Genomic DNA, 13,539 nt, shown 5'->3' on the forward strand with positions numbered 1-13,539 from the left:
TTTGAAAATTAAGAATGAAGGATGGACTGTTTGAATTAATGCCATTGTTGAATACTTTTAGATGTAAGCTACAATATGTCATATTCTCAAGAAATATAAGTTGGCGGAAATACATTTTTCGCATACTCGACAAATTGCAAAACTTGGTAAGGGTGTGAATTATTTAGTTGTTAACTGTATCATGTCTCATAACACAAACTACAGTGTGTTATGTTGTGGGGAAATTTAGAGCTAGCGCTACAAGCTATAATTTATAAAACAGCAGGTAGGAAGAAAACAATCGATGGTGGCTTGCTTATTTCATTATAAATGAGAAGTGAAACCAGATAATTGCCATAAATAGGCTGTTTGTTGATTTTTGCTCCTCGCTTAAAACGGTGCTCCCACTCACTGTGCTATGAAAACACCAAATCTAGTGCCTCTTTTTAATATCTTTCTCATATTATATGATGTATCTTCCTCGGTCTGTGCTTCTTGACAGATAAAATCGCCTAAGGAGTATTTGTGCAGCAGAATCTTTTGTTTTCACAGATGACTTTTGATACTTTGATGTGTGTACCGTTACGTGCGAGCATTTGAATTCTGTATCCCAAAGTTACAAAATTTGCCTGTTCAACTAGTTAGAGCACTTCTCATGCATGCAATATTCTTTTATTTATAGAATTACCTTGGATATATTAAAGACCTTGACCGGAGCGTAAACAACCATACATCCACAGACGGCTAATGAAACACAAAATACAAATACAAGAAAGAAAAAATTAAATACCCTTTCATTACTGAGAAAAATGAAAATTACAGTACAACTGCCGCCCCCTCCCAAATTCGCCTCGGTCAAGAGCCCCCGCGCCGCACGGACTTGGGTGACGTCATTTCGTGTAGACTCGAATTGTTTGCTATAATTCTTCGCCGCGCGATGTTCGAGATCTACATTGATTTTGCGTACCGTGAATCCTTTCTGCTTTTTATCGATTGAAGTTTGAGAAGTTTTGAGAAGTCTTTCTAAAGAGAATGGCTACCCCAGTCGTCAGGGCAGATGCACAAGATGATTTAGTTATGGAATTTGAGTGTGAGGAGGATGGCAGTTGCGGGGAAAGCGGTGAAAATGACAGTGTCAGTGGTAGTAGTGACAGTCCGGACAGTACTGGCAGCAGCAGTGATACCGACAGCGATGCAAGTGATGCAGACGCCGGAGAACACGGGCGTATCGTCGAGTGGGAGTATGAGCCTTTACCTGGCCTCGTGGTGAACCTGGGCAAAATGTTGGCGATGCTGGAAGGGCCAACAACGCAAATCGGCTTCATGAAAATGTCGAGGATTGGTAATTAAGACTTATAAGCTTATTGAATTTGTTGTGCATTCTAAATATTTATTCCCCCCCAAAATTGAAATCAAATAAGCCTACCGTAGATCTCTAGACTCGGTCATAAATGGCATGTCTAATTCTAAAGTTAACTTGTTAAAATGATTCTCTAGATCTATGTCTGCGCACCTAAAATTCGACCTCGATTTCATTACACAGTAAGATATTATTTTTAGAATCATCATTGTTATTCCGTTCTTCATATTCTAATGATTACTGAAACAAAAAAACTCGACAAATTATTCACAAGAACAATTTTTTTTAACGAATTTCAGACGGGCTCGTCATTTTGTGTAGCAAAACTGAAAAGTGCCCATGTCTACGCACTCACTATTTTGCACGCAATTCAATCAAGCACAGTGAAGTTTCATACCAGGGACAACCCCCTGTTCAGACTTTTCTTTTTTGACAATGATTGAAATTTTCAGGGTGGCAAATGAAACTTGCTAAAACTCATTTTTAATCTTCCCAATTATTTTCACAAATTTTGGTATCTAAATGAATTGTTGAGGTTAAGATTGAAAATTGGTGTCAGTTTGATGTTTTGTTCTATAAATATCGCGCATTTACGTGGGTGCGCAGACATAGGCACTGCCTTGGGCACTCTTACCATACTACGACTACGAGAACGATGTCATTTTTATATTTATCAGGAAGCTGTAATAAAATATTTATAAAATTATAGTAGGTGTATTGATTTTTGTTTGAATCTTTCTGTATTTCAAGGTGTACATGTGGAAGATGTCGTGTGCCTCCATCTTTCAATGAAGGTGATTGTGTCTGTTGTCAGGAAATTGCAGAGGTCAAGGCAGAGGCTGATCGACAGGGTTCAAGTTGTCTGGTGGATTCTGAGGAGTTTGAGCCGGCCATCCTAAATGCGACAACATTGTACATCGGATGGATGGAGTACACAGATAGGTGGCGCCGAGCAGCCAAAGCATTTGGGGACAGGAACAATGAGTAAGTTATGTTTCTCCTTTTCATCATTTTGGCAAGGGCAAAAAAATAAATGGATTGATTTTGAAAGTTTATTGGGTGAAACTTTTCAAAACGAATTGAGTCACCGCAAGATGAATTACTAGTTTTGACCAAAATTCTTGCCTGGTGACCACTGGTGTACTAGCTGCCTTATCTGCAGGTGCTTCGGGGCACTTTTTCAGGAAATGTATACAAATAGGCAAGAATGACCACCGGTTTGTGAGTTTTAGCATGTTACCCCCCCCCCCCCCCAATAATCTGTAGTTATGAAACACAAACTTTATATGCGATTTTGAATGTTGCCCCCCACCGCCCGACAAACAATGACTAACCCTTGGTCATTTTAGTTTTTTTTAATCATTTTTATTTTCCTGAATTAATTAATAAAGAATTAATATTTTGACATCAAATCATCTATCCTAAGAAAAATAATGAAATTTTTTTATTGCTTTTTATTTTACAGAAAATACAGGTATGTGGCCTACAGGAAAGTCGTGAGATGGTGTTGGGGCTGGCTCGGGAAGGACATCAGGGTGCAACTGCCAGCATGTGTCCATGCCTCAATAATGGAAGCGTATCCTGATGGACGTGGTCAGTACAAAGGGACCATCCTGCGTCGGTTGAGATGAGGATGTAACATCAACTATTGTCTTGCGAACTTTGAATGACTGTCATCTTCTATGTGATTGTCAGCCATCTTCTGTACGTTATTTGTGATCATCGGCTTTCATCTTCATATTCATCACAAATACTATTGTTTGAACTTCTCATGATGGTATGGTTGCTATGAACTTTGATCTCGACATTTGATTCTAATTTCCAAGAGCTGATATTCGAACTTTTGCAAAACTGTGATCAAGCAACGATTTCTTATGAGGAAGAATGTTGAAATCTATATAAACAAGCAACAACAAAAAAAACAAAAAAAACACAACATGCCTTGTTCCTTCTCTTTTGTTATACACCCTGCAATGTAATTTGTTTTAATAATTTGAGCATTTCATATACAGTCAACCTGCCGAGTCAGAAAAGGGGAGAGAAAGAGAAAATGAAATTGAAAGAGAAAACGAAATTGAGAGAAAGAGAAATAACAGCATGGACACAACAAAGATAGACAGAGGAATAATGAGAGTAAGAGAAGGGAATTGCGGTTGACGAAATTTCAAATGTGTGATAAATGGTAAGCATCGTAATAAATCCAGGAAATCCTTTATTTTGCATCAAATCTATCCTCCCAAAAAGGATAAACCTTAACCCTATCTCCCACTCTGTCCCTCTTCCTCTCTCTTTCTCCTCTTCCACCCTCCACATTCCCATCTCTCTATCCCACTTCCTCTCTCTGTTTCCTCTTCCATATTTCCATCTCTCACTCTGTCCCTCCTCTCTTTCTCCTCCTCCACATTCCCATCTCTCACTCTGTCCCTCCTTCTCCTCTTCCACCCTCCACATTCCTATCTCTCACTATGTCCCTCCTTCTCCTCTTCCACCCTCCACATTCCCATCTCTCACTCTGTCCCTCCTTCTCCTCTTCCTCCACATTCCCATCTCTCACTCTGTCCCTCCTTCTCCTCTTCCTCCACATTCCCATCTCTCACTCTCTCCCTCTGCCTCTCTTTTCCTCCTCCACCCTCCACATTCCCATCTCTCACTCTTTCACAATCTCTCTTTCTCCTCTTCCATCCATCACATTCCCATCTCTCACTCTTTCACAATCTCTCTTTCTCCTCTTCCATCCATCACATTCACATCTCTCACTCTATCCCTATTGGTATCTATCTTTATCCCTCTTCTTCCTTCACATTCTCTATCTCACTCTCATTTTCACAGCAATTTCCATCTTTAAATTATGAAGCTTCCTACAAGACACCTATAATAGAAATAAACAAACAAGATTTGTGTTCCTTTAGATGAATTTTTGTTTACCTTTGCTCAAAATATTCTCAGAACATCCCATTGACGGTTTTTCCCTCCAATCATTTTCTTCTCTGTTTGTGCAATATATTTCAAAATGATGCACCATTGGAACAAAAACTTTGATGCAACATGTACATTACATTCATCCTTATTTTATGTAAAGTTTACAGGATAGATGACTATTTTTATTATATCTGCAAGGATGATTATTTTTCAATCTTTTATAACCAGGTTTTAGGACAAACAGGAAACCGCTGTTAGGAAAAAAAGTATGGATGCGATGAAGTATCATCACAATGTTTCCTCTTCTGTGATAATATGGCATGATCTTTAAAACTACTAACTTTGAAAATGAATAACACAATTCACCTCGGCAGAAAAGGGAAAAAATCAAAAACAAAAAATAAAGTCATATCTGGTGCAATACATCAAATGGTTCTTGAATAAGAACAGTTTAGATGAAGAAAAAAAATGCATTTTTTTATTTTTTATTTTTTGCAAATAAGAAGCAAAAAGCATTGGCCAAGATGAAGGACTGTGAGAAAAATCAGATTATATTTGGTGCCAAATTCATGATCAACAGTGATTTACTTAGTGTTTATGAAAATCTAGTGCATATGCTTCAGAAATTGTTTTTAATTGAACTAAAAATGTAAGTTTTACAAATTTAATAAGTATTTTACCCATTAAAACCAATGACTATTGATGTGTACCATGGACTTTGGCTTGTGTAAGTATGTACAAGCTTACAGACAAGTTTCTAGTGCTTTACACTCACATAGAATCGGAATCCACTACTCACTTGCATAGAGTACTTCCATGTTACTCTCCATAATTATACTGGCATAAACATAATTTAGGGTCTATGAAAAACATGTCTTGTACTGAAATAAAACAATCAGTGGTTAATGTTCAGGTAGCTGACACATTCATCATAGTTTCTATCACCAAAAGAACTAGTTTCTATCGCCAAAGCGATGATGTTGTTCAAAAGCTTGCACGGCTTCTCCATTGTCGGGGTGAGGATGAGAGGCACTCCGTGCTGGTTGAGGCTGTAGCTCCTCCATGTTGTCTCTGAGCTGCTCCCTGTTTTCCACCAGTTCTACGACAACTCTCATCAGGGCTTTCACATAACCTACAAGATAAAATCCAAAACTATACCTTGAAAATTCATCTATACGGTGTTAAAAAAATACATTTTGATAAGAGGAAAAAAGGAAAAGAGAAAAATAAGAACATAAGAAGAGAAAACTCTTTTTCTCACAAATATTGAATTACCTAATTTTACACACTATTTGTAGGTGGATGACCAATCAAATACCAATGGCATGCACATGTTCTTTGCTGAATAGGTAGTTCACTGACTTGGGGACTGACATATATGCCTGTTTCTGCTTGCTATTCAATATTACACATTTGCAGAAAGTAACCCAATACATGTTTATAATTATCAATTTAATCAACAGATTAAATTAAGGGCATATAGGCCACAAGAATCTACTAATTTGAATTCTATTGATCATGAAGTAATAAAAGATTTCTATATATAATTGAGCTCTTTTGTTGAATATTGATATCATTCACTAGACATGTGGCTACTTACCACATGTGCCAGCTGTCAGCACTCTCTCCACTGTGTGGCCTCCTTCCTTCGAGCGTGGATACTTCAACCTGTACACTGGGTTCCCTTCGGCATCAACAGCCTGGGTTCTATCACAATTTTTGTTCCAATGTAGGACAGCCAAATATAATCTGAAAAGAGTGAAGTTAAAAATAAAGGTCACATGAATAACATACTTGTGACAGTTGATTTTATCTTTTTGGTAATGTAATGTCTATCATCATAAACTCGTTACCTACTCTCCATTAAGTGAAGGCAAGAGTTAGTGTAAAAAGCATGTGTTACAAATAATAAATAAAAAAAAATAAAAAAAACCAACAAAATATGAAATAGAAAGAACCTGGCTATAACAAAAAGAAAATAATAACTTTAAAACATAAAACCAATAAAATCAAATTCAAAAGAAGAAGAAGAAGAAACAACACTGCCCTCTGTGACGTTCTTGTTAAATTTATATTAGGGGAGCATAATGTTGATGAATTAATTGCCTAATTTACCTGCACTTCATCCCTTGATATGAGTATACAAGCAACTTGGGGCAAAAGTGAAGGAGGATGTTGTGGAATGATTCAACCTTGCTGGTTTGGGCATGTGGGGACATCATCCCAATGTCGTTCATCAGTCTGGTCCTCAGCCATTCCTCTCGAAGCTTGTCGTACACCTTTGTACCTGTAATAAGATTGGGAATATAATATATGCGGTAAAGGTGAAGGAGAGTTCATTTAAATAGTTAGCAATCATGATCTCGGCATTTCCAAGCATCTCATCCCTTCGCCAAAACTATTTTTTCATTCCACAATGAATATTAATCATTTAGAAAATTGCAAAAAAAAAAATATGAATGTCATGATCAAAATTGAACTAAATTAAACTTGAATGTACATTATTAAAATAAATGTAAATATTTTGCTCGCATTTTGACAAACATCTTCAAAGTATTATTACACCGTATGCATATAAATAAGGATTTTACCCACATCCAAACAAAAAGAACAACTTGAGGCTAGTTTCATAGAAAAAAAAAAAGCAAAGTTAATCTGTAGTTGGATAAAAAAAAAAAGAAGCAAAGTCAACAACAAATGACCGATGATTTTGTTTTAATAATCATCCCTGGCAACAACACTAGATCTAGACTCTAGACCATTTTGATTTGAATAAAAACAGTGTTTTCATCACGAGAAAGTATCAAGAAGAGGCACCCATGTGATTTCTGACATCAATTCAAAATAATTTAGTTCCTGGCTTCACTGTACTGCAGTGCACTGCCACTGGGCGGCACGAGTCCAAGGCCTAGATTCTACCAATTCTACCTAGTTTTCTTTTTCTTCTTTTTTAGGACCAATTCTTCTTCAAAATCTCCATTTCATCTTCTTCTTATTTTTCATTGTTTACAGACTATATTCTAGACAATAAAACAATGTAGATCTAAATAATTCTTTGATTTAATGCTGGTAAACCATGCAAAAGGAAAGGCTATCTGTGCGATAAAAGCGAGCGAAACTTAGTTTTGTTCGAGAAATATTCCACGACCACCAGCATGACACGGCGCGGCAAGTCAGGCCGGACCGGCCGCGGCCCGAGTGCTCTCGCGAGGCTCAGCGATAGATTGCTGAAAGTTGTGCAATCGCAGACCGAGGCAGGCAGCCAGCAGCGCGGGCAAATGATTCGTTTCAATCTAATTTAGTGGAAATTTGGGGTCGATATTCCATATTACGTAGCGTGAAATTAATACAGATATAAAATGTCAACATTCTAATCGTAAAATGTCCAAATACAGCTTCGACATTGATATTTACAACAACAAAAAAAGAGAGAAGAAAACTTCACATACCGACCACCATGCGAAGAACCAGCTGCAATACCGAGTGGCCAAATAACCTACACGTTATGATGTCATCAGAAACGGGTAGAAACGGCCACCGGCTAGCGCAGCCGAAACTAAATCTCCGGGTGCCCCTCTCAAATCCGTGAATCCTGGGGTTCGGATGCTAAATACTTCTTTCAGAGGCCGTGGAATCTCGAGAAGTTTGCATTTTCATATTCAGTAAATATTCACGAGTCCGTAGGTATATAATTTGTCTACATAATGCTCTGCTCCGGTCAAGGTCTTTAACTGCACAAATGTATTTAAGGCCTAATGCTGGTTATTGCCAAATCAAATCAGTATGGCAAGAGTGGAGTCCAGAGATTTGCTGAGGATAGGGTAATTACTGGCATCAGTACATATCTGCAGCATATTAAACAGCTCTGTGGAAATCAATAGTTTCAAAGAATTATCACAGAAAGTCCAATTTTGAAAGATAAATAGTAGCTTCAAGATCATTTATATCAAACATTCATGCAAGTAGGGGTTAGCACATTTTCTGCACTGCCCCCTTTCTTGGGGCATTGCCCCTTCGAACTCTGTGGCTCAAGGATTCTGCCCTTTTTTACAGTTTTTCTCTATCCCATACCTAAAATATTCTAAAACAAAAATAGATATTTGCCCTAGTTCGTGAGAAGAGTGTGGCTTAGTTGCACACCTGTACCAGGTGCATTCAGTGTAATCCAATTTGTGTCACCAGAACCTTTTCTCTCAGATTATTTTCTATGGTTTTCAGTCTGTTTCTTGTGGATTCAGTTTGGGTTAAAATTAGTCCAGTTCATTGCCTTAGAAGCTCCATAACACATGAATGATAGTGTATTTTTTTTGTTCTACGTATATTCAGACCGATGAATTATCATTTTATTAAAAAGATATTGTGTACTCTCTTCTCATTTTCGCTGCTTGTGTATATAGTATTTTAGATAGGGTAAAGTGCACTCCATGTTTACATTTGGTTAGTTGTCATTGTACTATAAACATTTTCATATTTATGAGAGATATTATGGTGTCCCAGATAAAGGCCATTTTCGCAGAAAGAAAGCATCCTGTTTCTGAGGAAAAGTAAATAGAATTTGTTTTCATGTATGAGAAGTTGAGAACACTTCATTGCATATATAGGGAGTCACACTTTCTTAGAATTCAATAGATAAACACATAAATGATTCATAAAGATCATAGTTTGAACACTAGCCAGTTTTTTTCTTTAAAGGCTGTCTGTACTAGTTTGGCTAGGAGGGATTAGACCACCCAGGCGGGTAACTATCTGATCAAATCAGCTCTCAATTAAAATAAGAAAAAGAGGATCATGGGGGACCAATGGTCACCGATTAGGCACTGTTTTCTCTATAGAGGGAGCAAAAATCTACAAGTAGTGCAGTGGGGCTTTAAATCATGCCGTGACATCCATGAACCTGTGCACCTCTAGGGACATGGAAAAGGCTCCATCAACAGGAGCAGGTAAATGCATCCCATGTAAATGGGTTGAAATTCTTATCAAATCGGAGCACCACTCGGGTTCCTCTGCGGAGTCCTGCCTGCCTCATCCATATATTCAGGCCACAGGAGAATTGTCCACTTGGCTAGGTGATGTTTACACTGTGTATGATGGGAACACTATTGATGCGAACATAGTGTTCACATATGAACACAGTTTTTATTTGTCCAGCTTATCATTATTCAGGTTCCAAGAGAATTGTCCACTTGGTTAGGTTATGTTTGCATTGTATGCAAATGTGAACATGATAATAAACACAGTCTTAATTTGGCCAGTTTATCCATATATTCAGGACACAGGAGAATTGTCCACTTCGTTAGGTTATGTTTACACTGCGGATAAATGTGAACATAGTGTTCACATATGATATGAACACAGATTGTATTTGCCTAGCTTATCCTCATTCAGGTTCCAAGAGAATTGTCCTCTAAAAGTTTGCATTGTACATAAATGTGAACATAATGTTTAAATATAAACACAGTCTTAATTTTGCCAGCTTTTATATCCATACTCCGGTCACAAGAGTTTCGTCCACTAAGTTAGACTACATGTGTGTTGATACTCAGTATGAATGTGCACATACATGTAGTGTCCATGTTCAAACGTGATGTACTTTATAGGCCACATAAAAAAAATTCCACACTGTAAGGCCATATTCAGTTATTCACACAACACATTTTTCAATTGTCCCATTTAATTGTGTGCAGGCCACATGATTACTATCTACTTGGTGATCATGATCTATTCTGTCATAGCAACAGTTGATCACTAAACTACTTTCATAGTTTTGAATTAGGATATAACACCTGCCTTGCACCATCAGAAAAAAGGAGCATCGTTTGAAATACCTTTTTATTATTTTTCTATTTAATGTAAAGGAGAAGACGTTTAATACAAAAAATGTTAAATTATTTGAAGATTCAATCAAAGGAATTATTTACCCTTTCTTGACCTGCTATACATGTTGAAATAATTGATTAAAGAAACTACAGCCTTTCTTGGGACAAATTTTTCACGGGTTGCAAATCCGTAGTATTGTGTCAGTTGGGATTCAGTTATTGCGGGATATGAATTTTTCATGAATCTGAGCCACTCATGGAATTTGCGAACATTTCATGCACATGGATGTTCACTGTTTTACAGCTTTTTGTTATACAGTACATGTTCCCATGTGGAATGTACTATGGATATCCTCTCTTTGCTAATTCATTCCATGCACTTGACTCACAATGCATAGGTCCTGAGTCCTGACAGGTTTTTTAGCTTTGAAGAATGTAAGAGGGCTGACAGGCATGCTTCTTGATATTTCGAGGTATCTCATGGGAGCATTCCCATTTATAGCTGAAAGACGTGATCCCAGGGATAGTCCGAGCAGTTTAGGTGAAAGTTGCAAAAGAGTGAACATGAAAATATATTTTCAATGTGAACAGTGCCATGGACAGACTTTATTTGCTAATTCATTCCATGCACTTGACTTGTAATGGGTCCTGAAAGGTTTTTGCTTTGTAGAATCTCGGGGGTCTGACAACATGCCTCTTGTAGTTTTGTTGTCTAGCTGAATCTTATGGGAGCATTTTGGTTCGTTAAAAGATGTGATCCCAGAAAAATAGTTCGAGCTGTTTGGGTTGAAGATGCATAATGAAGAATGTTCCTTATTCATAAAAATATATTTTCAATGTGAACAGTGCCATGGATAGACTTTATTTGCTAATTCATTCCATGTACTTGACTTGCAATGGGTCCTGAAAGGTTTTTACATTGAAGAATTCCAGAGGGCTGACAGCCGACAGGTATGCCTCTTGTTGTCAAGAGGAATCCTATGGAAGCATTCTCATTTGCCAAAAGATGTGATCCGTAGAGAACGGTTTAGCCTACATTTTTAGGAAGGTTAGGTTGAATTTACCATAGAGAGAAAATGAAATAAGTAATGCTGTGCTTGAGAATATATTTCAATGTATACAAATTGGGTAGCATACTTAATTTTATCAAGATTTCATTATTTTACACATCAAAAGAGAACCGGTATATAAACAATGCGCATGTTTCACGTACCGGTATCTTCTTCTCTTGCTATTGATGGGGCTTAATTTACTCCTGCCCTTATTAGTGAATACTCAGTAATAATGAAAATCATAATAAAAGAAAATAGGTCCTCCAATACTGGTGCCAATAATATTGAAAGACTTTGGAAATGTTCTTTTCCATATGTTTATTTGATTATTATACATTTCTGTACTTACATGTATATACAGAAGAATAACAATTTTTCAATCAGAATTTGCTATTTTACTCAAATGATTTCCCGGTAATGTACTCATGGCATGCAAACTTGATTTCTCTCTTTTCATCAATGACTTTAACCCTCCCTTTAAAATTTGTCATGCAATACATTCCATTTCTCTCACCCATATCTCAACACATACATACATGTATGTAATGTGCTCATGCATGGCAACATACGTGCAGACACTAAGCAAAATCATTCGGGTAAAAATCAATTTTGCTTGCCCTAGGACGTGGGTTTAATATATACAAGACGTCTCCGGCTATGAGGATCAAATTTGCACGTAAAGCCCCATTTACACTGCAGAAGAACCAATTTAATAAAACATTGTTTTTTTAACTATCTTTTACAATATTGGAAAGAAAAAGTCAAAATATACCATTGGTGTTTACTAATTTCTGTTTTTTGGTGATTTGTGGGCAGGCGCGACTGTTCACCGCTCTGCACCCGACGACGCAAAACAGAAGAAGAATCACATGAGCAAAAAAAAACAAATAAATTACTGGTGTTTTGAGAGCGAGCATTTACACTGCAAAAATCAGCTGAATTTTGATCAAGAGTTTTAAAAAAGGTGTTTTGAGAGTGAGCATTTACACTGCAAAATTCAGCTGAATTTTGATCAGAGTTTTAAAAAAGGTGTTTTGAGAGTGAGCATTTACACTGCAAAAATCCGCTGAATTTTGATCAGAGTTTTAAAAAAGGTGTTTTGAGAGTGAGCATTTACACTGCAAAAATCCGCTGAATTTTGATCAGAGTTTTAAAAAAGGTGTTTTGAGAGTGAGCATTTACACTGCAAAAAATCAGCAGATGTTTAAAAAACCTCACTCTGAAGGTGGGCTTTTCGATACAGATTTTTGTCATGTTTCTGGGTAGTTGCCTCAGCAACATTAGATAAAACTGGATTGTTAGGAAAAAAAATGATAGTTTTTGTTTGCAGTGTGAATGCCCCTTATGCCATCACATTCTCTACCGAGGGGGGTATGTTTATGAAATCACATGCCAAGAAGTGTCCCATATGCTAAATAAATGAGTTGGAGGTGAAAGAAGTAAAACATTCCCATGTTTTCTCGCCTCGTCACCGCCATGCAAGAATGTATTTTCATGGTGTGGGTAGATATGTTTTTAACATGTTCTTGGGTTGTTGTTTAGTGATGGGGGGCAATTGGGGAGATTGCGAGCTGGAAACCCTCATTGGCAAGCAATGAAGAGTATCACCATATCGCCATAAATATTGATTAGGTTTATATAGGAATAAACGAGAACTTGGTTCAGTTGAAACCTTTTTTCGTATTATTGTCATAAAACACTTCACTTTAGGGTAAAATTTCATGAAACAGTGGTTCTATCTAGGTACAAATGTTTCATTCATTTCTTGTATTTTCTTTCGAGTCTCTAAATATTGCATAAACAATCTTGTATTTTGGTGTAGCTCTTGTTTAATAAGCAAAACTTTGTTTTCTTTCCCCATTGATGGCTTGAGACTTTTCTTAAAAATTGTACTAGGCCTGAACTTTACTAACCAGGGAGGTGACATCAACAATGCCTTCTGCAGACATGTACATTTTGTGCAAAAAGCTAAATTTTGTTATATTTCCCCATTGATAGCTTGTTGAGACATTTCTTTTAAATTTTACTGAGGCTTGATGATCTTTACTAGCCATCCACCCCCCCCCCCCCCAACATAAGAGACTGCACTATTGACCTTCAACTTATTGATTTTTGTCCTGCGATCACACCAATCTATCACCTGACGTACCAATCTATCACCCGGGACAAGGAGTGGGAGAGGTGCATGTAGTGGGCCTCCTTGATGGAATGTGAGTCAATAACTAAACCAACAAGCATCCTAGCTCATAATAAACCCATATCTTCCATCTCGAGAGGTGTTTTCGTGGGCAATGACATGGGCATCCGTTCAGACTATCGAAATTCATCGCATGGATGTAGGGAAAGTGTACACGAAAAGGAATCAATATTTTCTAGTGTGAATGATGTAATGTATAGTAATGTAAGCATCGAA

The 13,539-nt window shown here is 37.2% G+C and overlaps 3 protein-coding genes across 3 annotated transcripts in view; 2 read left to right on the forward strand and 1 right to left on the reverse strand.

Moving 5' to 3' along the window:
- LOC580472 (ras-related protein Rab-40B) overlaps positions 1 to 13,539 on the forward strand; it is a 54,694-nt gene that overhangs the window by 35,442 nt on the left and 5,713 nt on the right. The gene's annotated exons all lie outside the window — the stretch shown is intronic.
- On the forward strand, positions 682 to 3,275 carry LOC115923491. Its single transcript, XM_030984263.1, has 3 exons — positions 682 to 1,321; positions 2,090 to 2,323; positions 2,805 to 3,275. Exons 1-2 carry the CDS (start codon positions 1,012 to 1,014, stop codon positions 2,236 to 2,238), a joined length of 459 nt encoding a protein of 152 aa, XP_030840123.1. The 5' UTR covers positions 682 to 1,011; the 3' UTR covers positions 2,239 to 2,323; positions 2,805 to 3,275.
- LOC115923490 lies at positions 4,238 to 7,946 on the reverse strand. The gene is made up of 4 exons (XM_030984262.1): positions 7,708 to 7,946; positions 6,374 to 6,545; positions 5,859 to 6,007; positions 4,238 to 5,390 (listed from the first exon to the last, which is right to left on the reverse strand). Exons 1-4 carry the CDS (start codon positions 7,715 to 7,717, stop codon positions 5,212 to 5,214), a joined length of 510 nt encoding a protein of 169 aa, XP_030840122.1. The 5' UTR covers positions 7,718 to 7,946; the 3' UTR covers positions 4,238 to 5,211.

Source organism: Strongylocentrotus purpuratus, unplaced genomic scaffold, assembly GCF_000002235.5.
Source record: "Strongylocentrotus purpuratus isolate Spur 01 unplaced genomic scaffold, Spur_5.0 spur5_scaffold_14, whole genome shotgun sequence".
NCBI lineage: Eukaryota > Metazoa > Echinodermata > Echinoidea > Camarodonta > Strongylocentrotidae > Strongylocentrotus > Strongylocentrotus purpuratus.